The sequence below is a fragment of the Dipodomys spectabilis genome, unplaced genomic scaffold, assembly GCF_019054845.1.
Source record: "Dipodomys spectabilis isolate Male_0828 unplaced genomic scaffold, ASM1905484v1 ptg000067l, whole genome shotgun sequence".
Taxonomy (NCBI): domain Eukaryota; kingdom Metazoa; phylum Chordata; class Mammalia; order Rodentia; family Heteromyidae; genus Dipodomys; species Dipodomys spectabilis.
This window is the reverse complement of record NW_024870744.1, coordinates 3,569,057-3,596,197: the sequence shown is the minus strand read 5'-3', so window position 1 is coordinate 3,596,197 and position 27,141 is coordinate 3,569,057. Positions and strand designations below refer to the sequence as shown.

Below are 27,141 nucleotides of genomic sequence, written 5' to 3'. Positions count from 1 at the left end.
GGCACTGTCCCTCAGCTCTTCAGCTCAAGACTGGAGCTCTAGGGCTGGGAAGGTGGCTCAGTGGTAGAACGCTTGCCTTGCATGCCTGAGGCCCTGGGTTCAATTCCTCAACACCACATAAGCAAAAAGATAAAAGCCAGAAGTGGTGCTGTGGCTCACGTGGTAGAGCGCTATCCTTGAGCTGAAGAGCTGAGGGACAGCGCCCAGGCCCAGAGTTCAGACCCCAGGACCGGACCCAAAACAAAACAAAAAAGACTAGAGCTCTACCACTTGAACCACTGCGCCACTTCCAGTTTCCTGGTGGTTTATTGGAGATAGGAATCTCACAGACTTTGCTGCCTGGGCTGGCTTTGAACTATGATCCTCAGATCTCAGCCTCTTGAGTGAGTAGTTAGGCATAAGCCACTGCTGCCCGGCTTTCACTTGGCTTTTTTACTCAAGGTTATCTCTACCATTAGAGTCACAGCCTACTTCTGACTCTCTGCTAAGTAATTGGAGCTAGGAGTCTCACAGACTTTTCTGCCCAGGCTGGCTTTGAACTGCGATCCTCAGATCTCAGCCTCTGAGTAGCTAGGATTACAGGCGTGAGCCACCGGTGCCCAGCTTCTCCTACTTTCTTACTCCAAATTCAGACAGCTGTTGTGTGTATGTCTGTGTGTCCGTACACACACTCTACCTGTCAGTGTTTGATATTTAAGAAAGTAATTTTCTGCACTGAAAGGTTAGTTATAGCTCCAAAATGTGTTTCTCAAAAGCATAGGAAGTGTGGGTCTAAGTTCAACACTTTGGGCAGTCTTTAAACCAAATTTGGTAATGTTGATTTAAACTCTCCATAAAAAGGCATCTGAATATAATCATGGAAAATATTAGCAGTGCTTTCTATGTAGAGATGCACGATGAAGAGAATTGTTCATTGAAAATACATTTATCACAAAGTCTATAAACCGTCTCTCTCCCTTTTTTTTAAAACAGGATCAGTTTGACAACCTAGAAAAACACACGCAGTGGGGAATTGATATTCTTGAAAAATACATCAAATTTGTAAAGGAAAGGACTGAGATTGAACTCAGCTATGCAAAGCAACTCAGGTAAGTTGGTACTGAAAAAGGTGGTATGTGTTATAACTACACTGTATATAAAGGTCATTTATACTCTCCTTTTATTGTATAAAAATGCCTAATCTTAAATATTTCCAGTTCTATGTAAGGTCATATTATAATAGGAATAGCTGGGTTTAACATAGAAAATGAATTTTCCAGAAACAGTATAAACAAAATACCAAGCCATTGCATTTAAGCTCAGGTTTTGTTATGGTTTGGTTATTTTGTTTTGCAATGCTGAGGTTGAAATCAGGACCTTTTATATAGAAAGCAAATGCTCTACTGTTGAGCCATATACCAAGCCAGGCCCTATGCTCAGGTTTTTTGTTTTTGTGCTGGTCCTGGGACATTAACACAGGGTCTGGGTGCTGTCGCTGAACTTTTTTGCTCAAAGCTAGCACTCTACCACTTGAACTGTGGCTCCACTTCCAGCTTTTTGGTGGTTTATTGGAGACCAGAGTCCCACAGACATTCTTACCTGGGCTAGTTCTGAACCTTGATTCACAAATCTCAGCCCCCTGAGTAGCTAGGATTACAGGCATGAACCACTGTGCTGGTGAGACACTTAGTTTTCATCCAAACATATGCAATATGTCATTGAAAGAATGTAGGCTCACTTGTTTAAGTGGTACCTAGGGAAAATATTTATAGATAACAAGTCACTAAATGGGAAAAATCAATGGAATAATTTTTCTAACGCAGTGGATCCTGATCAGTTTCTAGTGTCGTGTGGCCTTTGTCTCCCAGCATTTTAAGACTTGTAGTGTTGAAAGTAGAAAGTAAGAATGCTGTGTAAATTATTGGAATATTGCACTTAGAACAAGTTGTTTATATGAAATGGGTCATAGCATAGCTCAGCCACGAAACATAGGAACTGTTTTCTGCCATTTCCCCATAGGGACCCACTTACTTTCCTTGTCTGTTTTTCTTTTCTGGTGCCTGAGGCTACCGTCTCCTTTGCTGTGGAGGTCTGTTGTAAGATGCATTAGGTGTTGGTGCCAGGGGAAGGGGTCATTGGCCTCCAAGCCCGATACCACTAAGCCATTCCCCCAGCCCGGTCTTTCCTCATATGTATTTTTTATTGGTGCCAGTACTGGGACTTGAACTCAGGACCTGGGCAGTGTCCCTTAGCTTTTTTTTTTTTTGCTCAAGGCTGGCATTCTAACACTTGAGTCGCTTCTGGTTTTCTGGTGACTAATTGGAGCTCAGAGTCTCATGGACTTTCCTGCCGGGGCTGGCTTCAAACTGCAATCCTCAGTTGTCATCCTCCTGAGTAGCTAGGATGACAGGCGTGAGCCATTGGCGCCCAGGCCACCCAGCTCTCTGTGAGCCCTGCTGGCTGCAGCTCTGGCCTGTGTGGCAGATGCTCACAGCTGTGCATCTCCACGCCAGCTCTCTCCTTTAAATTCTGGAAGCAGCTTGCTCAGAATCTCCTCGGTGGGAGGGGGCTCCCAAGATGCATGAGGCCCTGGGTCTAAATTCCAACTCCCAGGGCCCATGTTTCTGCCACCCCTTGGCTATACCTTTCTGGATGGATGGTGCTGTCTTTCGTACCCCTGTTCTTACTCCACATGCAAGCCTCCGGGCGAAGCCAGCAGGCCCACTCTCCAGACCAACCCAGAGTCCCACCGCTTTACTTGCTCTTACCTTGATGACTTACAAGTGTCCTGGCCGGCTATGCTACCTTTGTCTTCTACTGGTTTGCCTGTTTTCTACAAAGAACAGTTGCCCTCTGTTCCAAATTTCAGCCACTCCCTGTTTTATTCTGAGGAAGTCCAAAGTTCTAACGTGAGTGTCCTTGAAATCCTGCAAGGCCCAGGTTCCCCTCATCTCCCCAACCCAACCCTACCCGCCCCCGCCCCCCTCACCCAGGGCAGCTCCTCCCCATAGAGATCACCAGCGTGTTCTCCAATATCCCGCCACCCACTCCTCTTCTCCTGGAATCCTCTTCCTAACATTCTATTCTTTTTAAAAAAATTATTATTATCTTTAAGTAGTTGTACAGAGAAGTTGCCATTTAACAAAGCGGTTTATGAATGCAGTCTGTCTTGATTAATGTCACTCCTTTCAACATTCTTGCCCATCCCTCCCCTCCCCTTCCCTCATCCTTCATATTTTGTAGGATATACATTCGAGGTGGGAATGAGTTTTTTGTTTTTTTGTTTTCCTGTCGTGGGGCTTGAACTATGGGCCTGGGCTCTGTCCCTCAGCTCTTCAGCTCAAGGCTAGCGCTCTACCACTTAAGCCACAGCACCACTTCCGGCTTCCTGAGTGGTTTATTGGATATAAGAGTCTCACGGACTTTTCCTGCCTGGGCTGGCTTTGAACCGTGATCCTCAGGTCTCAGCCTCCTGAATAGCTAGGATTACAGGTGTGAGCCACCAGCACCCGGCTGGGAATGAGGTTTGAAATCAGGGCTTTGCACTTGCTAAGCAAGTGCTCTACAGCTTAGACCATCCCTCCTCCTGCCCTTCATTTTTTACATATTTAGCATGTATGGTTTGAAATGTATACTATGTCTAGTGGCTAAGTCCAGCCCATAAATGCACTTCACATCCTTTACTCTTTTCTTTTCGCTTTTCTTTTCTTTGTGCATGGTGGGAACGCTTAATCTACTCTCAGCAATTTCCAAGTCTATGCCACATTGTTATTAGCTACAATCACCATGTAGTACAATAGATTTCTTCACGAATTCCTGCTATCTATCTGAAAGTTTGTAGCCAACTGGTCAACATCCCTATGACCCCCCCAGTGGAATTCAGTGTGCATTGCTTCAGCTTCCTCCTGGGAGAATAAGCAAAAACAAAATTGCAACGATCAAAATAAATAAATAGCACCTAGCCATGTGCTGGTGGCTCACACCTCACACCTGTAATCCCAGCTCCTCAGGAGACTTGAGATCATAGACTCTAATCACTGATCTTCAGTTAGCCAGCAAAGAGCCAGAAGTGGGAGAGTGATAGCCTTGAGTACAAAACCTCAGGGACAGAACCCAGATCCTGAGTTCAAGCCCCAATCCATACTATCACCAAGAAAAAAAAGAAAGAATTTGTGTGGCTATATAATGTCATGATTTTTAATCCCAAGCTGGGTATGGTGGCACTGGTCTGTTTTTCTCAGTACTCAGAAGACTGAGTCAGGAGGATTGAGAGTTGTAGGCCAGCCAGGGCCGGTGGCTCATGCCTATAATCCTAGCTACTCAAGAGGCTGAGATCTGAGGCTCACAGCCCCGGCAGGAAAAGTCTGCAAAACTCCTTATCTATCTCCAACTAACCACCAGAAAAGTGGAAGTGGCTCTGTGGCTTTACATGAAAAAGCCCAGGGACATTGTCCAGGCCCTGAGTTCAAGCCCCATCACGGACAAAGAGAGAGGGTTCTAGGCCAGCCTGGCCTACATAGTGAGATCCAGTCTCTAAAGGAAAGAGAGAAAGCAGACTTGGCAAAGGTGTGCAGTGCAGCTTCCCTGGGGACAGGTGATGTTGGTGGCGTGGCGTGTGCCCTGGGGACAGGTGTGGGCACACCCAAGCGGACAGGCGAGTTTATTTCCTACTCCGGGGAGTTCCGCTTGCCCTTGCTTTTCTGCATCCGGGAGATTTCCTTTTCTCAGCTTTACAGCACTTCTTGGACTGATGGATGTTCTGATTGTTTCCAATTGTTTGCAACAGTGACCACAGTTGTGCTGAGTGACCTTGAATAAAACTCTCCGCCAGCCTCTCTGGGATTGAGTACTGGAGCCTGAGATACTGGGCGGTGCTGGGCGCTCCTCCTTCCCGCTCTCCACAGCGCAGGCCCCGCCCCTGCCCGCCAGGCCCCGCCCCCGTCCGCCAGGCCCCGCCTACCTCCGCCCCCGCCCTCTTGTAGTCCCACCCACCGACTCGGCCCCGCCCCCAATGGGCCTCTGGGAATCAAACTCTGACCTTTGTCAATCTCATCCATAAAAATGGCTCAGTCGCCGGGCGCAGGTGGCTCACGCCTGTCATCCTAGCTACTCAGGAGGCTGAGATCTGAGGCTCACTGTTCAAAGCCAGCCCGGAAGTGGTGCTGTGGCTTAAGTGGTAGAGTGCTAGCCTTGAGCTGAAGAGCTGAGGGACAGCGCCCAGGCCCAGGGTTCAAGACCCACGACCGACCAAAAAATAAATAATTAATTTTAAAGAAATTGGTCAGCCAATCCGGGTTTCTGTTTGTATTTCTGTTAATTTGGATGAATGGCTTCTTTTTGTACTTTTTAAATGAGCCCTTCAGGTGCTGGTCTATTTTTTTAATTGAAGCTCATTGTATATCAGTAGCAACAAGGTAGAAGTCAGTTTTTTAAACGTATTTCATAAATACAGTGTGTGTGTAGTAATAAATTTATAGGCATTTCAACTGTATGAGACATGCTAACCTTACCATTCTTATCAAAAAGATTATGAAAAACAGGTTGTTTTTTCTAAAGGTAGGCATGAGGGGAAATGGGGGAGAGCCATGGAAGGATTGATCAAGAGAGATGTATTCATACCTTAATACATGGAATTGTAACATCTTTGTACTGGCTAGCCACATAATGATGATTAATAATAATAATAAGTTCCATGTTGTCAGCTGCCTAGCAAGAAGAGTGGGGCCCTGAGTTCAAACCTCAGTACTGAAATAAAAGAGAAAAAAAAATCCATGTTGCAGTCTTTCCCAGGCTCAATAGACTCACTGCTGATAATACAACAAAAATAATATTTACCTGTTTTGTTCTCTGTTGTAATTGGTTTTTGTGGTTTGGCTCTGTCACTCCACGGTTGAACTGAACTTTGTTCTGTATTTGAACATGTATTATGCCGGACTCCTTTCTGCTCATTTGTGGGGGATTGGGTGGAATTCTTCTAGTTAGGCTAGTTCTGTGTTCCTTTTTTATTTTTAAATATTTCTATTTATTTATTTATTTTTTTGTTTATGTGGTACCAAGGAATCAAACCCAGGGCCTCATGCATGCTAGGCAAGCATTCTACCCCTAAGCCACATTCCCAGCCCTGTGTTCCTTCTTCATCCATTTCATGCTACCCATACTTTGGGCTTGAACTCATACTGTTGCTTTGCTTTTTCACCCAAAGCTATTGCTTTACCATTTGAGCCACAGCGCTTTTTCTTCTTCTTCTTCTTTACTGGTAAATTGTAGATAAGGCTCACACACTTTGTTTCCCAGGCTGACTTCAAACTGATCCTCAGCTCTTAGCCTCCTGAGTAGCTAGGATGACAGGCGTGAGCCACTGAGGCCCAGGGCCTGGTTCGGCTTATGTTCTTCCTTATGAACGCCCCTGCGTGGGATCAGCCCAGTCTGGGCTGTATCTAGGCATATTTTTTTTTTCTCTCCAAACCCTGTCACTGCGTTGCATGGGTAGGAATATGTGGGACCACCCAGATTTTTTTCGTTGTGGGCGACTTCGCTTCTTTGGAAGTAACTATGCCAAGAATTTTTTTGTTCAACTCCACAATTTGATATTTTGTCCAGTCTCCGCCAGGGGGTGGGACCATCTCGGGGTTTTTGTTTTGTTTTGTGTTTTGTTTTTGAGCTCTTTCCTATGCAGATTCCAGTCTGAGGGACTCTCCCCTCACAGCTGACTTTTCTGCTCCATCCATGGGGTGCCAACTTCTGAGACCCCGCTGCTCCCCACATCTTATCCTGCAGTTTTCAGAAACCTCTTGTTTACAGGACAGCATCTCCCCCTTTCCTATATCACGTTTGATAAAGCCGGATTCATTCATTAGTTCTATAGCGGTGTGGCTTAGTCCTAAATTCATTACCTTAGCTTCTAGTTTATTCTGTGGTCTCACAGTTTGTGATTTATTGGGATCTTATGTTTTTCTTAAATTTGTCTAGAACATAAAATATATGAGTTTGATTTGCTTGTTTCTCTTATATGTTTTCTTTCAGGTTGGGTATCTCATCACCTTTTCTCTTTCCTCTCCTCCTTTCCTTCCTTCCTTCCTTCTTTTCTCCTGTATTACATGCCAGATCTTTTCACCTTGCTTATATTTTTTTAATTTGGGCAGTTTGGTGATATGGCTGAGTTCAGATGCTAAAGTCCCATGCCTGGGATGGAATCCTAGTGCTTTTTTCCCCTTAAATGGAAATATTAGAATTTGAATCCAGGTCCTTAAGTTTCTTAGGCAGGTACTCTACCACTCAAACTACACCCCAGACCCCCTCCTTTTTTTCTTTTTTCTTTTTTTTTTGCTTTATTCAGTTAGGGGCTCACGTTTTTTCCTAGAGGCCAGTCTCAGATTGAGATTCTCCTATTGTTAGCCTCCTATATGCTACAACACCCAATTTACTGATTGAGTTCAGCCTAGCTGGTCTTCAGCTCCATCCTTCGGACCTTTGCTCCCATATATCTGTGATTATAGGCATGAGCTACCATGCCTGGCTTGTCATCCTGGTTCTTACACTTACTAGCAGTATGATTGGGGACAAATTACTCTCTGTGCTTCATCCTTCTTATTGGAACGTGTGGAGAATAACCCTAGCCCCTGAGGTTGTTGAGGGGTCCTAATGAGGTAAGGGTGTAAAGCTCTGGGGCACACTCCTGCCCCTGTTTGTGCTGAAGGCTTGTAGATGCATGTCCCTTTCTGGCTTCCTTCCTCCTTGGGTTCCTCTGGCGTTTCTTTCCCTCTGAGCTCCTTTTGAGGCTGAAATTGAATTGTCCATGTTCCTTGGAGATATGGAAGTGTGGGGGACAGAGAGGCAGCTGGGTCCCTGCTATGCTGTGAAGGGTCTGCTGCAGGTTGACCCCGGCAGAGGAAGAGGTGTTGAGCTCCTGTATAATCCCTGATTGGGGCGGTGCCTGGAGAGCGGAAGTCCAGTGAGAGCCCTGCCCCGCCCACTTCACAGAATCCGCCTTCCTGTCTGATTTCCTGAGTGTCTGCCCACTCTCGGGCTGGTGCTGACTGGATTAAGCCTGACCGGCTCCCTCTCCTTGCTGTGGCCACCAGGGTGGGGTCAGTGCCCACCCTCAGCTGCCCCAGAGTTCTCTGTCCCGCCCCCTCCAGAGTGTGGAAACTTCATTTGCCTATAAAAATTTTTCCGTTATGAAAATGTCACCCTAGCTTTTGTTTTATACCTCTTGTTGCTGGGGAAGTACTACTTTCATCTTGAACTTTATTATGCCATCTCTATCCAGAAATCTGTAGTGAGCTTTGGGGGGGGGAATAAGAACCCCCCCCCCCCCAGATATCCCTGGGCTTCCACCCTGACCTTCCCTCCACAGAAGGTCCAGAGCAAGGCCCAAGTATCTCATCATTGAGAGCCTCCTGGTAGCTTTAGGACTAGCTAGGTCTAGATCCTGCATCCTGTTCAAGGATATATACTTTCCTCCTCCCTTATTGGTCAGCCTGAAGAGCAGGCTGAGCACAGAGCACATTTGGTTCTCAGATTCCCCAAAATATCATGATGATGATGATGATGGTGATGATGATGATGATGATGATGATGATGATGATGATGATGATGATGATGATGATGGTGGTGGTGGTGATGATGATGATGATGATGATGATGGTGATGATGATGATGATGATGGTGATGATGATGATGGTGATGATGATGATGATGGTGATGATGATGATGATGATGATGATGATGATGATGATGGTGATGGTGGTGATGGTGATGATGATGATGATGATGATGATGGTGATGATGATGATGGTGATGATGATGATGGTGGTGGTGGTGATGATGATGATGATGATGATGATGGTGATGATGATGGTGATGATGATGATGATGATGATGATGATGATGATGATGGTGGTGGTGATGATGGTGGTGATGATGATGATGATGATGATGATGATGATGGTGGTGGTGGTGATGATGATGATGATGGTGGTGATGATGATGATGGTGGTGATGATGATGATGGTGGTGGTGATGATGATGATGATGGTGGTGATGATGATGATGATGATGGTGATGATGATGATGATGGTGGTGATGATGATGATGATGATGATGATGGTGATGATGGTGGTGATGATGATGATGATGATGATGATGGTGATGATGGTGGTGATGATGGTGGTGATGATGGTGGTGATGATGATGATGGTGATGATGATGATGATGATGATGATGGTGATGATGATGATGATGGTGGTGGTGATGATGATGATGATGATGATGATGATGATGGTGGTGATGATGATGATGATGATGATGATGATGATGGTGATGATGATGATGGTGGTGATGATGATGGTGGTGATGATGATGATGGTGGTGATGATGATGATGGTGGTGATGATGATGATGGTGGTGGTAGTGGTGGTGGTGGTGGTGGTGGTGGTGTGTCTTATTTCCCTGAGTATTTTGAAAATATTAAGATGGAGCCAGGAAGCCTGTCCCCAGGCACCAGAATAGAAAAGTGATCTTTTGGACTGGGAATGTGGTTAGTGGTAGAATGCTTGCCTCCCATGCATGAAGCATTGCATTCGATTCCTCAGTACCACATACACAGGAAAAGCTGGAAGTGGTGCTGTGGCTCAAGTGGTAGAGTACTAGCCTTGAGCAAAAGAAGCTCAGGGACAGTGCCCAGGTCCAGAGTTTAAGCCCCGGAACTGGCAAGAAAGAACAAAAGAAAGGAAAGAAAGAAGAGAGAGAGAAAGAAAGAGAGAGAGAAAGAAAGAAAGGAAGGAAGAAAGAAAGAAAGGAAGGAAGGAGAGAGAGAAGGAAGGAGGGTAGGAAGTTGGTCTTCTTTGTAGTGGTCATGGAGAGAAGAATTCTTAGATATGAAGTTCATCTCTAGATCTCTTTAGCTTTTGAGTTTCTGCTGATATTTATGCAGTGAATTATTTATCAGTGCTGTTTAGAATACCACTTAAATGTTCCCTACCCAAGCATTATCCAAGTGGCCTCATTCATCAGAATTTAATGGTCTTAACAGAGTATCACTCCGGACTGACCTGTAATCCTGTTTAGATTTGTAGTAAAAGGGAACTCTAAAGAGGGTCTGTTTGGGGCCATGGTGGTATGTGCCTATCATCTTAGCTGCTCAGGAAGGAGAGGTAGGAAGAATTGGAGCCCAAAGCCTGCCTAGGAGAAAAGCACAAGACCCTATCTGAAAGAAAAATGGAAAGCAAAAAGAGTGGGCTGTGGCACAGTAGTAGAGTGTTCGAGTAGTGAGCAGGAGTCCTTGAGCTCAGTCTCTAGTACTGCCAGGCAAAGAGTCCCTGTTTACCTACATCTGTTTAAGCTGGGTTTCCATCAACTCTATGTAACATTTAAATGATTTTTTTTTTTTTATGACTGCTAAGTAAGGAACAGAAGCTACAAGGAAATGTGGATTTAAATAAATCTTTCAAATAGTAGTTTTGAAAGCCTTTTTATGGTGAGATGTGAATTTAGAAGTGGTATTTTCAATTTGCAAGGTATAATTAACACAAATAACGGCTAGTGTTTAAAACCAAACACTCAAATACCTCAGACATAGCCACTGGGCTTTTCCAGAACTCCATTATTTCTTATGTAATAAAGACACTGAGGAAAGAATCTTATCAGCCGTGAGCTGGTGGCTCTTGTACCTCATGCAAGCTGCTTAAGAGGCTGAGATCTAAAGATTAGGGTTTAAAACCAGCCCAGGTAGTAAATTCAGGAGATTGATCTTCAATTAACCAGCAAAAAGCTGGAAGTGGAGCTGTGGCTCAAGTGGCAGAGCACCAGCCTTGAGTAAAGACAGTCCTAGGCTCTCAGTTCAAGTCCCAGGACCAGAACACACACATGAAAGAATCTACCAATTACATTGTCTTCTGCTTTGAAGATGCTCCCTTGTCCCTGATACTTTTACCAACATACTTGTTTTTGTTTTACTTTTCTCCTCTAAGGCATATACTTTATGAAAACCTTGCATCTGTTCTGTACATTCTTTGCATCTGGATGCCAGCACCCACAAGGCCGTTGCTTGTGTATTTGCACATGCTCACAGGACACATGGAAACTATTCTGTCCACTGATTTCTTTTTCTTTTCTTTTCTTTTTTGCCAATCCTGGAGCTTGAATTCGGCCTGGACTCTGTTCCTGAGCTTCTTTGTACTCAGGGCTAGCACTTTACCACTTGAGCCATAGTGTCACGTCTGGCTTTTTCTGAATCGTTTATTGGAGTTAAGAGTCTTACTGCCTTTCTTGCCCCAGCTGGCTTCCAACTGCGATCCTCAGATCTCACCCTGCTGAGTAGCTAGGATTACAAGGCATTAGCCACCAGTGCCCCGCTGGCCTGATCATTTTTAAGCTACCATGTCTAACATCTTCATTTTATGCAGAGTGGACATCTTCATGGGTGTCCTATCTTCCCTTGGGATTTTGAAAGCAGAAGGGACAATAGAGATTGTGTCCTCGTGCCCCCTCGGGCCTACAGCTGAGGAACTGGATGAACAGGCTCCCGCACAGACAGGGAAGGGGCTGACGTCATGCTGGTGGAGCACGTGGCCCCTCTTTCCCTAGCAAGTCTCAGGCAGTAACGTCTCCTTTCACTTGTTCTGTAAAATGTGCCCTGATCTAAATGGCAAATGTGTCACCATATAGTTTTCTAGGCAAATCTGTAGGGGCGGGGGGGAGGGGTGAGAGGGAGTTGGACAATGTGGTGAAAGGAACGTGTGACGTCATCGCCGTACCCACTGTGGAAGAGGAATAGCAGTAGGGAAGGAAGAAGGAAGTGGGTGAGGAGGGAGAGGAAGAAGGGGAGGGTGAGGAGGGTGAGGAGTCCCTCTCCCCCTCCTTACTCAGCTTCCTGTGACATGAACTAACTCCAGCCGAAGGTCAGGACCCATGAGAAACAGCACAGAATGAAGAGATTGTTTTTGTTGGTTTTTTCCCAGGCTTACTTAGCTCTTAAGTTTTGGTGCATGCTGACGGGTGCCAAAGTGCGGATTCCTAGCCGGCAGCTGAGCTGAGCTTAGCAAGGGCTGTCAGTTCACACTGTAACCTGTCGGACAGGTTACAAGCCGTCCCGGTGGACTGGGATGGCTCAGCGTGAACGTTTAGGGAGCACTCACCAGGGCCGTCCTTGCTACCACTTCAGAAGAGCAGCCACAGAGCCTCAGAAACGGGCCCTTGGGTGCTTCTGGCACGCACGTTCATACACATGTGCCACTCCTGGGGCTTGAGCTCAACGTGGGCGCTCTCCATAAGCTTCTTCCTTCAAGGTTAGGGCTCTAGAGCTTGAACCACAGCTCCACTTCTGGTTGTTTTTTATTTTTTTGGTAGTTTCTTGGAGATAAGAGTCTCACTGACTTTCCTGACCAGGTTGGCTTTGAACTTGATCCTCAGATGTCGGCTTTCGGAGTAAAGGATTACAGGCACAAGCCACTGGTGCCCAACGGGCACTTTGGTTTTTAACATTAACCTTTGGATGCAGTTTTCTTTGCATTTGGGACAATAATGACAATGGATGACCACGAGGAAATGGTGGCCTGGGAAGAAAAATAGTTCTCTGGTCAGTGGTACAAATAAAAGCTGCTGATTTACGCGTGGTCTGTGTTCTCTGATGATTTAATCAGAGGTCAGGTCCTAGGACATGGGCTCTGCCCTCTTTTGCTCTATAAGATAGGACAGGAGAACATGACTGGAACACCTTCCTGCTTGTGGAAAGAATGGGGGAAATGAACGGATTTCAGCTGCGGACACTTTGTTGTGTATTTTTGCTGTTATTGTTGTTGTTTTGTGTGTATGTGTGTGTTTAATTTGTAAACCACAGCACTAATGTCATCTTGCATTCTTGATTTCTCAGTTACCTTTCTAAATAAAATGGTCTCTCTGCATTTTTATTTTAGGAATCTTTCGAAGAAATACCAACCGAAAAAGAACTCAAAGGAGGAGGAAGAATACAAGTATGTTTATCATTGATAACTGTGTGATAATGTAACTTGTACCTTTGAGGGTGATTCTGAGGATTCAGGAGAAATGTGTATCTGATGATAGAAATGGTTATCTATAACATGAGATTATAATACTAGCTACTCAGGAGGCTGAGATTCAAGGATCAGAGTTTGAAGACAGCCTAGGCGCAAGAGTTCAAGAGAGAGACTCCATCTCTATAATAATCAGCAAAAAGCCAGAGGAGAGACATGGCTTAAGTGGTAGAGGGCCAGCCGAGTAAACTTGTAGAGTAGGCAAGCATAAGGCCTTCAGTTCAAGTTCCTGTGCCAACTCTCTCTCTCTCTCTCTCTCTCTCTTACTTGCATTCCCCTATTTCTCTTTATGCCTATTTCTAAATCAGGGGAGAAGAAGAGCTATAAAAGCATATTTGGTTAACTTATACTCAGCCAGTAGATGGATTCCAGATTGTTTCTGTTAAAGTAGTCAGGAAAAAGTTTTAGAATGTGACCTAGACATATGCATGCAGAAAGTATGCAATACACATTCTAGAAGGTATTTTTGGTTTTGTTCAGGTCCTGGGGCTTGAACTCAGGGCCTGGGCACTGTACCTTAGCATTTTTGTTCAAGGCTAGCATTCTATTACTTGAGCCATAGTTCCACTTCTGGCTTTTTGGTGATTAATTGGAGATCAGCATCTCAGGGGCTTTCCTGCCTAGGCTGGCTTCGAACAACAATCCTAAGACCACAGCTCACAGGTCACAGCCTTGGCCTCATTGCAGAGTTTTGCATTGGGAGTTCCTGTCATACTACTCTCTCACCCAGGAACTCTGTTAGCAATTAAGTCATCTTCACAGGAGAGCCTGGAAGTGTTGCGTTTGGCTTTTTTTTTCTTCTCCTATTTATGTGGTGCTGAGGAATCGAACCTAGGGCCTCATGCATGCAAAGCAAGCATTCTACCACTGAGCCACCTTCCCAGCCCCATTGCGTTTGGCTTTGATTCTAGCATTCCCCGTGTCTGTGCACACAGCACACCTATAAGTAGCAGGGCCTGGGTAGCAGCAAAGCTGACTTGCAGTCCTGGAGCGATTCAGTTTCACAGAAAGGAAAATGTTTCTGTTGTGATTAACTCTGAGCCATCTCAAATCAGGGCCCCCTTGGGGGCAGCACTGGTTAACCCAAGATTAATTAAGGTTTCCCGGTGTGGAGCCCTGGGAGGTGGGAGGCGGGATGTGGCCTCACCGGTGGTGCTCTGTGCTATGTCTGCAGGTACACGGCATGCAAGGCCTTCCTTTCCACCCTGAACGAGATGAGCGACTATGCTGGGCAACACGAGGTCATCTCTGAGAACATGACATCCCAGATCACTGTGGACCTGGCCCGCTACGTCCAGGAGCTGAAGCAGGAGAGGAAATCGGTAAACCCCCATTGTATCGTTGGCTTCCGAACCGCGGTCCAGATGCTCGTTAGGTAGTGGGTCCCACTTTGAGACTCCAGCCAGTGACCCAGGCCCAGAATTGAACAGTGCTTCTTGATCTTTACATATAAATCGAGGTCTCCAACCAGATGCTGGTGGCTCAGGATTCTAATCACTCAGGAGACTGAGATCTGAGGATCTCAATTTGAAGGCAGCCCAGGAAAGAAAAGTCCACGAGACACTTATCTCCAATTAATCACCAGAAAACTGGGAGTGGCGCTGTGGCTCAAAGTGATAGAGTGCTAACCTTGAGTGAAAAAGCTCAGGGTCAGCACCCAGGCCCTGAGTTCAAGCCCCATGACTGACAAATAAGTAAGTATTTCCCAGATACTGAAACCCACTGCAGGCCCCACAGGATGAACCTTTCTGGAGGAATCTAAGACACAAAAAAGTGACTTGGGCCAGGCGCCAGTGGCTCACACCTGTAGTCCTAGGTACTCAGGAGGCTGAGATCTGAGAATCACAGTTCAAAGCCAGCCCAGGCAGGAAAGTCCATGAGACTCTTATCTCCAATAAATCACCAGAAAACCGGAAGTAGTGCTGTGGCTCAAATGGGAGAGCACAAGCTTTGAGTGAAGAGTTGAGAGACAGCACCCAGAGTAGAAAGAAAGAAAGAAAGAAAGAAAGAAAGAAAGAAAGAAAGAAAGAAAGAAAGAAAGAAAGAAAGAAAGAAAGAAAGAAAGAGAGAAAAAGAAAGGAAGGAAGGAAGGAAGGAAGGAAGGAAGGAAGGAAGGAGAGAGACAGAGAGAAAGAGAGAGAGAGAGGAAGGAGGACCTGCTGCATAGAGAGTCATTCCAGTACAAAGCATATGTCTATTGATTAGTTCACATTGCATATGCCAAGTCACTTTTCTTTTGGTTGGTCTCGGGGCTTGAACTCTGGGCCTGGGGCACTGAGGAGCTAGGATGACAGGCGTGAGCCACCAGCGCCCAGCAGGTCCTTATTTCAATCATCATCACCACCCCTCTCATAAAAAGAAAAAAAGTCCCATGCAATTTTTTTTTGAGGTGATGCTTGTTCTGGGGCTTAAACTCAGGGTCTGAGCCCTGTCCCTTAGCTTTTTCAGTCAAGGCTGGTGCTCTACTATTCAAGTCATACCTCCACTTAGGGCTTTTTGGTGGTTAATTGGAGATAAGGGTCTCACAGACATTTCTACTGGAACTGGCTTCAAACTACAATCGTCAGATCTCAGTCTCCTTAGTAGCTAGGCTTACAAGCGTGAGCCATGGTGCTGGCTTCTCGGTGGTGAGTTTTTACTCATTCACACTGCAGGCCCTGGTTCTCATCAAGGGATTCAGACTCATCACAGCCACATGTGTTCAGAGCTAGGACATTTTTGGTTGTCTGAGTGACTGCATTGGGGAGCCCCCCCCCCCCATGCCTGGGAGCAGAAGGGCCAGGGGAGCTGTTAAACTTCCCACAATGCATGGGCTGGTCCTACACAGCAGGGAATTACCTGGATCAACATCCCTTGGCCAGGTGTCAGTGGCTCACACCTGTAATTTTACCTGCTCAGGAGGCTGAGATCTGAGGATCACAGTTTGAAGCCATCCCAGGCAGAAAAGTCTGTGAGACTCTACCAATTACCACAAAAAGCCAGAAATGGAGGTATGACTCCAGTGGTAAAGCCTTAGCCTTGCACACTAAAGCTCAGAGAGAGGGCCCAGGCCCTGAGTTCAATCCCCAGAACCAGGGGGCTGTGGGGGGGTGGGGGGTAGGGGTGGGGGGGTAGGGTTTGTGATCCCTAGTGCCTAGATTAAGAAACCTGGCACTAGGGCCTGAAATTTGATGACCATGTCTGCCAGTCCATTCCTTAAAGGAGCTAGTCTTTAGTTTATGAGACAGAAAGGAAGTGGGCTATTTCCAGTGAAGCACAAGACCTAGTATAACGGTACAGTACACCCAAACCCAGTATTAAAGGGCTTCCCTGGTTCTGAACTTCCCTTGCTTTAGAGAAGGTTTCTATCTCCTTCCTGTTTTTCACTCTGATTGATGTGTTATATCTCTCCACTGAGCTTCTCCACCCTTATAGCCAACTCCCTAAACAAAAACTGCTTTTACCTTGGTGGAAGTACAGACTCTGCTTCTGGAGTGAGTCATAGGCTGGGAGGCTCTCAGAACCTGGTCTCCCCTTTTACTCCAAATTCCTCTCCTTACTTACGTGGTCAGGCCCAGGCCCGCTTGTGTGCAGGCCTCAGGGCCTTTGCACTGACTTTACTCTCCTTGGAAGCCTTTTGCATATATCAGCAGGGCTTGCTCCTCACTGAATGTTGCTTTGTCTCTCCACCCCATTAAAACTCACCCCTCTCCAGTCTATTTCCCTTCACTTCTTACTTGCTTTATTTCTTCCTCTTTTTCCTTTGTAGTAGTGGCTGGTGGTGGTGGTACTAGGGCTTAAACTCAGGGCCTGGATGCTATCCCTGAGCTTTTTTGATAAGCTGGCACTCTACCACTTGAGGCATATTTTTACTCTGGCTTTTTGCTGATTAATTGGAGATAAAAGTCTCGTGGACTTTCCTGCCTGGGCTGGCTTTGAATCTCAAACCTCAGATCTCAGCCTGCTGAGTAGCTAGGTTTACAGGCCTGAGCTACCAGTACCTGGTAGGAACATTTTTTGTTTCCTTTTTGGTGCTAGGGATTGAACCCTTTCACACTCAGAGCACATACCCTGTCCCTAAGCTGCAGCTGTACCTTATCTGGTTAATTTAGATGGCTTTTTTTTTTTTTTAATGCTTTAAGCCAGGAGCCTGTGGCTCATGCCTGTAATCCTAGCTACTCAGGAGGCTGAGATCTGAGGATCATGGTTCAAAGCCAGCCCGGGCAGGAAAGTCCATGAGGCTCTTACCTCCAGTTAACCACCAAAAAAACAGAAGTAGCACTGTAGCTAGCTGAAGAGCTGAGGGGCAGTGCCCAGGCCCAGAGTTCAAGCCCCACAACAACAACAGCAACAACAACAACAAAAAAAAAAGCTTTAATATGTTCAGATCTAGCTATGGTTTCCCATGCCTAACTAAAGTACTAATTTTTGTTCTTTTTTGTGGTTCTGGGGTTTGAACTCAGGACTTCACACTTGCCAGACAGGTTCTGTTCTCTGTACACAATTAGTGACAAACAAAAGGCCTCATATTTTCCAAGTTTCCCTCCTGATAGTATTTGCTGATTTATGTAGTTTTGTTTTTGTTTTGTTGTTGTTGCATTTTGGGTTTTTTATTATTAATTTACTTGGTTGTTATTATAGAGGTGTTGTACAGAGGGATTATAATTATATGAGTCAGGTAATGAGTACATTTACTTTTATACAGTGTCTTCTCTAGTCCCTTCTGTCTCTGCCCACGAGTTGTGTAGTTCACTTTCATGAGTGTCTAGTGAGCAACACTGCTGCATTTTTTTTTTGCCGTTTTCCTATATAGTTTTTGAGCATTAGTGTTCGTATAGATATGGTGATTCTCTAATATCATTAGTACTTGCCATGTCTTTACCTGTTTTAATAATTAGATTTTATCTAACATTCATACTTTACCTTATTCTTTATGGTTAAGTCTATTTTTGATTAATTGATTTAATTACATAAACCATATACAGTGGAGTTTTTGCTAGCTGTTTTCGTGGGGGGGAGGGCGTGCTGGTCAGACAGTTTCCCCAAGTCTAATTCCCAGAAGTAAGACTATGAGGTCAAAGCAAACATCTATAAAACATATAGTTTATAGTCTCTGATAAAATGGAGACCTACTTTAAGACCGACAGTCTTTAAACAAATTACAGATAAGATTTGCCAGTATCACTGTAAGGACCTACTTGCATATGAATTATCTTATCTATGATAAAGGTAATTCAGAGTTGATAACAGATACAGCACGCTCACTTACCGGAGAACTACTGTAAACACTTTTTTTTTTTAAACTCGAGATTGAGCTCTGGGCCTTGTACTTGCTAGGCAAACTCGCTACCACACCAGCCACATACTCAGCACTTTTTGTTTCTTTTCTTTTTTTCAAACTGGGCCTTACTTGAGGCCTGGACTACACTCTTCCTAATCGTGCTTCCTTCTAGCTAGGATGACAGACACCCATCACCCAGCCCCACTGACTACTGACAGAGACGGAGTCTTGCCTAGGATGGCCTCAAGCCATGATCCTTCTCATATCTGCCTCCCAATTGAACACTTTACTTGTGACTTTGGATTGTAGAACCAAGCCAATAAAGAATTTGAGAGGCTGGGCTGGGAAGGTGGCTCAGTGGTAGAGTGCTTGCCTTGCATGCATGAGGCCATGAGTTCAATTCCTCAGCACCCACATAAGCAGAAAAAGCCAGAAGTGGCACTGTGGCTCAAGTGGTAGAGTGCTAGCCTTGAGCTGAAGAGCTGAGGGACAGTGCCCAGGCCCAGAGTTCAGGCCCCACAACCGGACCCAAAAAAAAAAAAAAAAGAATTTGAGAGGTGGATTCACTTAAGTCCCTAATCCCATGTGAGCGATTGGTGGAGATTTTGGGGTCCAGAAGAGGTAGCAGGACTCCCTTGCCAACATTTGCCAGGTCCCTAAAAGCATCAGTTCTCCCTAGGGTGGGAAATGTGGTTTGCTATTCATAAAACACGGCCGAGAGCAAAATCACCAGAAGTTATATGAAGAGTTGCAGAGGACACATTTGTACCACCGTTAGTGGCTCACTGAGATTTAAACTTCAGGCTGTGCCTTTACATCCCACATGACTTAGAAGGACCATTTAAAAGTAGTCTGCAGAGGCCGGGCGCTGGTGGCTCACGCCAGTAATCCTAGCTACTCAGGAGGCTGAGCTCTGAGGATCATGGTTCAAAGCCAGCCCAGGCAGAAAAGTCCGTGAGACTCTGATCTCCAATAAACCACTAGAAAACTGGAAGTGGCACTGTGGCTCAAGAAGTAGAAAGCTCACCTTGAGCAGAAGAGTGCAGGGACAGAGTTCAAGCCCAACAACGGACAAAAAAAAAAGTCTGCATGTCCATTGGCTCACGCCTGTAATCCTAGCAACTCAGGAGGCTGAGATCTGAGGATCACGTTTGAAACTAGCCCAGGCAGAAAAGTCTGTAAGGCTTTTATCTTCCATTAACACCAGAAAAGCCAGAAATGGATCTGTGATCTGTGGCTCAAGTGGTAGAGTGCCAACCTTGCCAGGTCCTGAGTTCAAGTCCCAGGACTAGAGATACACACATGCATGCACACACACACACACACACACACACACACACACACACACACCACACACATACACACACACACCTGGTGTGTGTCAGACATGGAGACCATCCGTGCCCATGCCTCAGTGTTGTGCTTCTGCTGGAGGAAATGGCAATGTTTGTCATGGACTTGCTTTCTGGAAGCTTCTTTCTTTCCCTTTTAAAGTCTTGTGTGCCTTTGTTTTCCTCCGTGGGATCTGAGTTGTATTTAAAGTCTCCGATGGCTGGCTTCCGCCTGAGTGTTTACACGTCTGGGTTTTTTTTTTTGAAAACCGCTCTCACATCAGTAGTTTGCTCTTTAAATTATTGAGGGCATCGCGTGCACCTGTGTGGAATCTGACGTGGAGCGGGGCCTTCACACACCTGTTCAGCCCTGGGACACTTTCCTGCCATACAGTAAAATCTGTCATTTTCTTTGGGCTTCTATTTGCTTCTTTTAGATTTTCTGTGGCTTTTCTTTCATTTTTCTTTTCTTTCTTTTTTTTAAATCTCAGCTATCCCAGGGTCACTAGGAAATGTCCACCAAAGTTTTTGAAAAATGGCTTTTTTTTTTTCCTGGAGAGACTCAAAAAACTAAACTAAACATTCAGATGCAATGCAGTCATGGTAACTTTCATCCCTAAAAATCAGGCTTTTTTTTTTTTTAAGTCTATTATTGTGTGTCTTTCAAAAAACCCAAAGCATCTTCTTACAGCAGAAAGTAAAGAGCATTTCTGAGTCCCAGGGGATGGCATTTCCTGTCTCCTTTCTGATAGGGGGAGAGAGCCGTGTGACCTCATTCCAGGGCTGGGAAAGAAGCGCTGTATTATCTCAGCCCAGGAACAATTGCTCTTTATTGACAGCTTGGGCTCGTGTGTACTTAGACACACTCACTCACTGTCCCAGAAGAAGTGCCTGCCATTGTCTGTTAGCAAGCTGCCAGGGCATCTGGCGGGCTGTGTAGCTTCGTAACTGTTTACGTTGCTTTTCTCTAGAAGGAGGCTGGAGGGAGCTGGTTGGGTCAGGTGTGGTCGGAGCACGGTGACCCTCTGTCCATCCCTGCATTCCCTGCCAGCCACTCGGCACAGAATACATTACCTAACTCAAGTAGCCCCGGACAGCCACTCAGCATGGATGGAAATCACCACCACATACATCGCTTCTTTCTTTTTTTCTTTTGGTGCTAGTTGTGGGCCTTGAACTCGGGGCCTAGAACCTCCCACCTAGCCTTTTTTGCTTAAGGCTGGTGCTCTACTGCTTGAGCCACACCTCCACTTCTGGAGATCAAAGGCTCTTGGATTTGTCTGTCTGCGCTGGCTTTGAACTGCGATTCTCAGGTCTCAGCTTTTATGTAGTGACCCGCACACCCAACACCGAGCTTCTAGATCTTAAGCGTTGTAATAGTGACAACTGGGTTTCCATTGCAGTTTGTAGGTACCTGTTCAGTTAAAGAGGGTGATGAGTGACTGGGAAATCTTCCTGGGTCAGAGTCCACCAAGAAAGTAAGGTACACATTGCTCTGTAGAGACAAATGCATGGGCTGTAATCCTAGCTACTCCGGAGGCCGAGACTGGGAGGATCACAGTTTGAGGTCAGCCTGAGTAAAAGGGTTGGGGGACACTGGCTCAACCAATAAAAAGCAGGGCATGTTGGCATACCCCTGGCATCCTAGCTTTGCCAAGACAAGTAAAAGCAAAAAGGGCTGAGGACATGGATCCATAGTACCTGCCTAGCAAACTGGAGGCCAAGTTCAAATCCCAGAACCAGGAGGAGGGGGGAGAATCTGTGAAAAATTAATGTATGGGACTAGAAAGTGACTCAAGTTCTAGAGCAGTTGCAAGCTCAAAGCCCTAGTCTAATACCCAGCTCTGGGGAAAAAAAAAAAGAAAAATAGCATGTTTATTAGACATGTGAAATTAAAAATGGCAAGAAAACTTACTACATGGTCTTCAGTCTAAATCATCTCCATGATCCCAAAATATTACTTTTTTTTTAATGTCAGTTGTGGGATTTGAACTTTGGGGCCTGAGCGCTGTCGCTGAACTGAAGAGCTCAGCGCTAGAACTCTACCACTTGAGCCACAGAGCCACTTCTGGCCTTTTCTGGTTATGTGGTGCTGAGGAATGGAACACAGAGCCTCATTCATACAAGGCAAGCCCTCTACCACTCAGCCACCTTCCCAGCCCCCAGGCTGGCTTTGAACAGTGATCCTCAGATCTCAGCCTCCTGAGTAGCTAGGATTACAGGCCTGGTGCTGGGCTATTACTTTTTTTTTTTTAAGCCTGTTGTGTTAGAGGAAATTCCTCTTAAAATTAAGCTACACTGGGAGATGTAGCTCAATGGTAGAGCACTTGTCTAGAATGAAGAATGCATGAATCCCTGGGTTCCATCTCCAGCACCACAGCACAAAATAAAAGAAAGAAAAATAAAAAGCAAGCCAAGGCAACCTCTCTCCCCCATGTCCAACCCTGGGCTCTGGGGAGATACCGTTTATGAAAATCTTTGTTCCTTTAAGCTGGTGACTCACACCTAGGATCCCAGCTGCTTGGGAGTCTGCTATCTGACAATCAAGGTTTCAAAGCCAGCTCTGAGAGATAAATCTGTGGGACTCTTTTATCTTCACTCATCCAGCAAAGAATTAGAAGTAGAGGCGTGGCTCAGGTGGTAGAGTGCAGCCTTGAATAAAAGAAGCCAGGCAAAAGCCCAAGGCCCCAGGTTCAAGCCCCATTGCTGGCACACACAGGCACAGACACATACATGCCTTCGTTCCTTTGAAAACTGCTGTAGCCAAAGCTCCAAAGTAGGTTTTCTTTTTCCTTATTTTTGGTGTAGATCAGGTTGAATTTGAACTCAAGACTTCGTGTTTCAGCCTGCCAGGTGCTGCGATTCCAGGCGTGATTTGCTTTTCCAGTACATCTTCTGGGAGAGAGGATACCCCTCCAGCAAATTGCAGGGCACTGTGGTCTTGCTGCGAATGTGGGTAATTCTTCTGCAGAGAGAATGCCAGCAGACAAGGGACGGCTGGGGATGGAGAACGCACAGTTAGCCACGTGGTTGACATGGACTCTCTAGAGCTCTCTGGGATTCCCCTCCAGTCCTAGTTCATCTGCCTCCCTCTCTCCCCAAGGACTTCCCTTCTTTCCTCCTGCCTCAGACCCTGAGTTCCCCTCACCTGTCCTTGGCTCTGCTTCTTTAACTCTCCCACAGCCTTACTCCTGGCTTCGTTATTGTTATTGTTATTATTATTATTAGCTTTATAATCTGTTTCTTTTCTGTTTCATCTCTGCCCATTATGAGAGTTGAAAAATTAAGCCTCAACAGGCTCCTCTTGGGTTGCTAGAGAGCAAGGAATATGCTAGAGGGATAAAACTTACTGCAGACTGGCACTAGAGGTTCACACCCGTAATCCCAGCTACTCAGGAGGCTGAGATCTGAGGATGAAGTTTGAAGCCAGCCCAGGCAGACAGATCCAAGAGACTGATCTCCAACCAACCCGCGAAAAACCAGAAGTGGAGGTGGGCTCAGCCAGGGAAGCCCCAGTACTCAGTGCTGAGTGGCAGGCATCCCAAATGTGAAGTTTATCCTCCAACACAGACGAGCAAGGTCCCCAAGGAACGGAGGGCTGTTCTGATCTGGACCCCCCTGCTCTGCTGTCTGGCATTTGGAAGTTGTGGATGTGGCCAAATGAGGCTCCCGCGGTCCCAGGCTCTTCTGGGGTGGGGGACCTTTCTAGCTGCCATCCTCTCCCCTCTTCTCTCACTCACCCCAACCGCCAATGCCTAGCTGGCCACTCAGAAAGCCGAGCACATTCAACCCAGTTAATGAAGGAGGGTGGTTTATTAAAGGAAACGTGGAGGATGGATACGGTGTAGGAAAAGTGGTAAGGGATGAGGCTAGACATGGTGGGGACCTGCAGTAGTCCCAGTCCTCAAAACACCACCAGGGCCCAGTGGCCTCAGGACGGGAAACTGCAGGCAGATTCCTGACTTACATGGCAAGTCTAATCAGATACAGGGGCAGGATGCCATTCATGTGATCCAGGCTGGTCACCTCTGGGAAATGGTCCTGGAAATCCGTTCTAGTGACCCGGGGACTGGTGGTCTGGTAGGAAGAAGATAAAAGTTAGGGAGTTGATAATGTCAGGACACTGAGAAAAAAAGACATCCTGTTTTAATAGGCCTCTGTATTTCTAGAAGTATTCTCTTTGGTACCCTGTCTTCTCGAATGGATCATGTGTGCGTGCATGCGTGCGTGCACGTTTGTGTGTGCGCGCATGCATGCACATGCACGCACACCGGCATGTACTCATTCACATGTGCTAGTACTGGGACCTAAACTCGGGATTTGGGTGCTGTGCTGTCACTTTCTTGCTCAAGGCTAGCTCCTTACCACTTGAACCATAGATCCACTTCCAGCTTTTTGGAGGTTGGTTGGAGATAAGAATCTCAAGGATTTTCCTGCTCAGGCTGGCTTTGAACTTCTATCCTGAGATTCTCAGCCTCCTGATTGGCTAGGATTATAGGCATGAACCACTGGTACCTAGCGTGACTTCATTTTCAATATTGTTGTGTCTAAAGTTTTAAAGGGAACTTTATTTCTGTTACTGTTTTCATTTCCCTTTTATTCATGTAGATTTTTTTCTTAACTCACATTTTTTTCCAGGTGCACATGCTAGGTGTCCAGTGTTGGTTGGTTGTTTTTTGGTGCTAGCGATTAAACTCCAGGGCTTCGTGTCTGCTAGGCCAGGGCTCTACCACTGAGCCACATCCCCAGCCCAGACAGTCAATATATGAATGTCACTCGAGTAGATGAAAATGTTCTAGCTCCTGTGTCTCATGAGAAGGATAGAGGTCTGACCACTGGTGTGTTTCCCCTTTCCAGAACTTTCACGATGGGAGGAAGGCACAGCAGCACATTGAGACCTGCTGGAAGCAACTTGAATCAGTAAGTGGAGACACCCCCTTGTAAAGAACTGCCCCCCACTCTTGCTTATTGGAATTAGACTTTTAGGCATTCATCTCTATAAGTTAAAAAGCAAGCGAAAAACACTGAGCCTGTAGTTTTTATTTTCCTGATTTGAATTTCACTTAATTTGCTTCTTGAGGGATTATCTCAAGCAAAATGTTAAACCAGAAAGCACTCAGGTGGTTTTTCTAGAAGTCCAAGGGAGAGGACAAATCAGAGAGCCCGGGCGCTGTCCCTGAGCTCTCGTGCTCCTGGCTAGCATTCTACCACTTTGAGCCACAATTCCACTTCCAGTCTTTCTGGTGGTTTATTGGAGATAAGAGTCTCATAGACTTTCCTGCCTGGGCTGGTTTTGAACTGTGGTCCTCAGATCTCAGACTCCTGAGTAGCTAGGATTACAGGTGTGAGCCACCAGCGCCTGGCAAATGCAAGGTCCTAAGTTTGGTCCTCAGCTCTGCAAAAAGTTTAAAAAAATAAACTCGTGGCTGGGTGCCAGTGGCTCATGCCTACGTACTCAGGAAGCTGAGATCTAGAGGATCCAAGTTCAGCCTGAGCCAAAAAGTCCATGGGATTTTTATCCCCAGTTAACCAGCAAAAGGTCAGAGGTGGAGCTGTGGCTCAAGTGGTAGAGCCACAGCTTTGAGTGGAAAAGCTCAGAGACAAAGCCCACACCTTGAGTCCAAGCACCTGGGCCAGCACCGAAAATAAACTTGTAGAAATTATGACTTACAAACCAGCTCAGAGGGGCTGGGAAGGTTGCGCTCAGTGGTAGAGCGCTTGCCCTGCATGCATGAGGCCCTGGGTTTGATTTCTCAGCACCACATAAGCAGAAAAAATAAAAAAAAAAAACGAGGGCTGGGAAGATGGCTCAGTGGTAGAGCGCTTGCCTTGCATGCTCGAGGCCCTGGGTTCGATTCCTCAGCACCACATAAGCAAAAAGAAAAAAGCCGGAAGTGGCGCTATGGCTTAAGTGGTAGAGCGCTAGCCTTGAGCTGAAGAGCTGAGGGACGGCGCCCAGGCCCTGAGTTCAGGCCCCATGATCGGACCAAAAAACAAACAAAAAACGGAAGTGGAGCTATGGGTCAAGTGGTAGAGCACTAGCCTTGAGCTGAAGAGCTGAGGGACAGTGCCCAGGCCCAGAGTTCAGGCCCCATGATCGACCAAAACAAAACAAACCAGCTCAGAGAACAATCCCCCAGTGGGGGCTTTTGATAAAAGTCTGTCTCCCAGCCCAGCGCCAGTGGCTCACGCCTGTCATCCTAGCTCCTCAGGAGGCTGAGATCTGAGGATCACGGTTCAAAGCCAGCCTGGGCAGGAAAGTCCATGAGACTCTTTTTTTTTTTTTGTCGGTCGTGGGGCTTGAACTCTGGGCCTGGGCGCTGTCCCTCAGCTCTTCAGCTCAAGGCAAGCGCTCTACCACTTGAGCTACAGCGCCACTTCCGGTTTTCTGGTGGTTTATTGGAGATAGGAGTCTCACGGTCTCTCCTGCCCGGGCTGGCTTTGAACCGCGATCCTCAGATCTCAGCCTCCTCAGTAGCTAGGATTATAGGCGTGAGCCACCAGCGCTCAGCTCCATGAGACTCTTATCTCCAATAAACCACTCAGAAAACCGGAAGTGGCGCTGTGGCTCAAGTGGTAGAGTGCTTGCTTTGAGCTGAAATGCTGAGGGACAGCGCCCAGGCCCAGAGTTCAAACCCCACGACCAACCAAAAAAAAAAAAAAAGTCGGTCTCCCCAGAATAGTTTCTTGGTCGCTCACACCCACTTTTTCTGCTCGCAGAGTAAGAGGCGGTTTGAGCGGGACTGTAAGGAGGCGGACCGGGCACAGCAGTACTTTGAGAAGATGGACGCTGACATCAATGTGACAAAGGCAGATGTTGAGAAGGTGAGGGGCCACCGCCTGGCCCTTGCTGCTTGCACCCACGAAAGGTCCCTGAGACCCTTTTCACTTCATGTCATCATTGTGGGTCAGGGGTCTACATTTTAGGGGCTCTAAAGTGTTGATGTTTGCGAGGTTTATTTCCTTGGTCACCAGAATGGTAATAGGGGTGTTGAGCATGAAAACATCTCAGGGCTGGGAGGATGGCTCAGTGGTAGAGTGCTTGCCTCGCATGCATGAGGCCCTGGGTTCAATTCCTCAGCACCACATAAGCAGAAAAAGCCAGAAGTAGCACTGTGGCTCAAGTGGTAGAGCGCTAGCCTAGTGCTGAAGAGCTGAGGGACAGTGCCCAGGCCCAGAGTTTAAGCCCCACAACCAACCAAAAAGAAAAAGGAAAGAAAAAAACATCTCCACCAGGGGGTTCAAAATGCTCCCCATTTTCCTTAGTGGCGTTGCAAAGACAGTGAGTATCTAGTGAGCCAGAGCAGCCTTCCTGGCAGCTCGTTCAGGTTGTTTGCATGCCGTCCTAGTGACAATTGTCCCCAAATCTTCCTCCACAAGGCCTGGCAATGGGCGAGAGCATGGAGTGTGCGTTTTGTCTCCGTGCGGGTCAATGTGTGTGCTTTTCTTCCCAGAAGCCGAATTTGTATAAACAAAATGTGGCTGGTAAATAGCGGCATTCATCCCCAGTGCCTAGGGC

General features: G+C 46.4%; 1 protein-coding gene across 1 annotated transcript in view; it reads left to right on the top strand.

The window, feature by feature from the left end:
- Window positions 1–27,141, top strand: part of Fnbp1 (formin binding protein 1) — a 114,834-nt gene that overhangs the window by 49,980 nt on the left and 37,713 nt on the right. Inside the window, 5 exon segments of the mRNA XM_042680957.1 lie at window positions 973–1,088; window positions 12,894–12,950; window positions 14,206–14,353; window positions 24,480–24,542; window positions 26,343–26,447. Coding sequence (XP_042536891.1) covers window positions 973–1,088; window positions 12,894–12,950; window positions 14,206–14,353; window positions 24,480–24,542; window positions 26,343–26,447 — 489 coding nt within the window.